Genomic DNA, 2,854 nt, shown 5'->3' with positions numbered 1-2,854 from the left:
GACTCTGCTCTATATTCTGTGCCTCAGTATCCTCAGCTCTAAAATGAGGACAACTGTGCCTGCCTTTCAGGTTTGTTTAAAAAATTAAACTAGTTAATACATGTAAAACTGTTATTATTTTAACTTAGAATATTAAAATGGCTTCAATTTTTCCAGTGCTTTTCCAGCAAGATGTAACTAAAAGTATCAGGTTTGAGTTTCTATTAATAATTCACTGTTGACCTTGAACAAGTTACTTCACCTCTCTTGGCCTCATTTTCTCACCTGGGGTCTTAAACAATGCTTCAAAGGTAATACCCGCTCTAAGATGGTCTCAGTGGATGTTGTGGAATAAACAAACTTCAATATGAGGAGGTTGAGGCAAATAGATCACCAGGACACCCTCTAGTTTTAACACTTCCTGTGATCCATTATCTCCCAACAGGGGCTGTGAGGAACATGAAGTGCAATTGTCTATGCTGGGAACCACTACTGCAGAACACCATACCATTTTCTGAAACGCATTTTGAAGGTATTACACAAAATATTACGTCCTTTATTGTGATAATTAATCTAGCAACATATGTGCCAGTATTGAACTGAACGAAGTCATGGGTAGAAGAATGAATAAATAGCATTTATTTTGTACGGAGCGGCTGTCCGTGTCCGAGTTCCCAGCGGGCGGAGAGCGCCCCGAGGGGACAGACGGCCCGAGGCCCGGGCGCCCTCAGGGGAGCAGCAGGGAGCCCAGCAGCAGCTCCCCCTGGCCCAGCAGGCGGCCCCGCTCCCGGCCGCGGCCCCGCTTCTCCGCCTTGACGCGCACGGCCAGGCGGCGCACCTGGTCCTCCGAGAGCCCGTCCAGGCACACGTCCTGGTCGAAGGCGGCCTTGCGGCTCGGCCGCACCACGGCGCTGCGCTGCGGCCGCGTCTTGCCCGGCGGCCGCAGGACGAAGCTGACGCGGCAGCCGACGGCGCGGGGCTCGGCGGTTCCCGCGGCCAGGCCCTGGGCGCCCAGCAGCCGGACGCGGAGCCGCCCGCTGGCCCGACTGTACTGGGCGGCCAGGCGCAGGGCCTCCCCGGCGCCGCCCAGGGCCACGGTGCCCTCGGCCTCCAGGCACTCGGGCCCCGGGTCGGAGGCAGGCGGCGGCGGCGGGGACGCGGAAGGGGCCCGGGCCGGGGGCCGCGAGCCGGCGCCGCGCTGCTCGTCCTCGTCCCGACCGGACGCGCAACGGGCGCGCGCCAGGCCGCGGCTCCTGCGGGCCCGCAGCGCGCGGCTCAGCAGTCCTTCGGGGGCGCGCAGGAGGCGGTGGGCGCCGGGCGGCGGGGCGGGCGCGTCGGGGATCGGGTGGGGGCCGGCGGGGAGCGCGGGGGCGGGGGCGGGGGCTGCGCCCGGGGGTAGGAGCGGGGCGGCCCCGGGGCCCCCGAGGAAGAGCGACTCCTTGCGGCGAGTGTGCGGGCTCTCGAGCAGCGCGCAGAAGCCGTAGGCGGTGCGCGCGCGCGGCAGGTGCGGCAGCGAGAGCGCGGCCTGCGAGCGCGGGTCCCAGTCCGTGTGCCCGGCGGCGGCGTCTATTTCTGCCGCTTCGAGCCAGGAAACCCGGAGTGCAGCCAGGGCCGTGCAGGGCGCGAGTCGCGGGGGGATGCAGAACTCGGGGATGCGGTCCGGGGTGAGCACGTTTTCCCACGCGGCGGGCATGAGGGCCGGGACTCGGCGGCCCCGACCCTGAAGAATCCCGTTCCTGCTCCTCAGGAGGCGCTCGGGACCCAAGCGGAGCCTCTCCAGGCACCACATAAGGCGGCGGGTGCCGGATGCGAGTGACCCTCTGCTGGTGCTGCTGGGCTTGCACTTTGCAAGGGTACACCAGTCACCAGAGGGAGCTCTGCAAGGCGTAGCAATTCCCGTGTCTTTTCTTCTACTTGAGGGGCGCTTTCTCCTTCCTCCCCTGGACAGCGCAAGCTGCCCTTCACACTGCTATTGCAAGCTATGTTTCAGGGATTGAAGAACAATCGTTCTTCTCTTGTCTCTAGTAGTCCTGTACAGTTCGGGGCTTGTTGATTTAATCTCGGTCCTCCGCTGGTTTAAGGCGGAGATTCTCACAACGTTGGCCTTTAACTTTGGTCGTGCCGTCCTAAATGCCAAGAGGCGCTTTGCTTGTGCAGTCGTTTCCCGAATCCTTGGATTATTGCACTCTAGTCCTCGGCGAGAATTAAAATAATAATTATCCCCTCTAGGACTCACGGCTTGCCCCCAGACGAGTTAAACAAGGATGTGAATCCCTCCTAGCGTACCTGGGGTCCGGTGTCAGATGGGTGTCTGCACGGTTCTGCGTGAGGCACCGTGCCAGGGAGGCGCGCAGCTTCTGGGTAGTTCAAAGCGCCCGCGGCGGGATTCAGCACCGCTGTTCAAGGACAGCCGGCCTGAGCCTTTATACCTGGGGCCCCGACAGCTGGCCAATGGGCGGGCTCGAGAGGCGCTGCTTGGTAACCTGACGCCAGGCCTTCCGCTCTGCCACGTGGCTAGGTCGACTGCGCAAATTCGAAACATTCAGTTCCTTCTCTCCCTTGCGTGTGGTGGGTCTGTTATTCTCAGAAATCCTAAACAAATTTCTATATTCTCACGTGCGAAAAAGGGTTAAATCTCAACTATATCGACAGTCGTTGGGGGGATCGCCGCACGTATGAGTGTGAATCCACGGAAGAACTCTAAGCCCACCACTAAAAGAAGATTAAAAAGTTGGGTTCTTACTTAAGACCGTCCCTGTCCCCTAAAAGCCAGCCTTTGAAGTTTCTTACCTGCTTTCTGGTTTTCAGTCCTGATGTTAAATGTATTTTCTTTGTTGATTAGAAGTTACTCGGTACAGGAACCTTATGGAATGCT

General features: G+C 59.4%; 1 protein-coding gene across 1 annotated transcript; it reads right to left on the bottom strand.

The window, feature by feature from the left end:
* Positions 1 to 561: 561 nt before the first annotated feature.
* On the bottom strand, positions 562 to 2,371 carry C2CD4A (C2 calcium dependent domain containing 4A). The gene is made up of 2 exons (XM_025884229.2): positions 2,266 to 2,371; positions 562 to 2,166 (listed from the first exon to the last, which is right to left on the bottom strand). Exon 2 carries the CDS (start codon positions 1,766 to 1,768, stop codon positions 707 to 709), a length of 1,062 nt encoding a protein of 353 aa, XP_025740014.1. The 5' UTR covers positions 1,769 to 2,166; positions 2,266 to 2,371; the 3' UTR covers positions 562 to 706.
* Positions 2,372 to 2,854: the final 483 nt, after the last annotated feature.

Source organism: Callorhinus ursinus, unplaced genomic scaffold, assembly GCF_003265705.2.
Source record: "Callorhinus ursinus isolate GAN/ISIS: 27379988/994484 unplaced genomic scaffold, GSC_fseal_2.0 scaffold25, whole genome shotgun sequence".
Taxonomy (NCBI): Eukaryota; Metazoa; Chordata; class Mammalia; order Carnivora; family Otariidae; genus Callorhinus; species Callorhinus ursinus.
The sequence above is the reverse complement of the archived record's forward strand: the minus strand, read 5'-3'. Positions and strand labels throughout refer to the sequence as shown.

What these genes read in the sequence shown, in the direction of transcription:
- C2CD4A (XM_025884229.2), bottom strand. Translation starts at nt 1,768, where the DNA reads ATGTGGTGCCTGGAGAGGCTCCGCTTGGGTCCCGAGCGCCTCCTGAGG.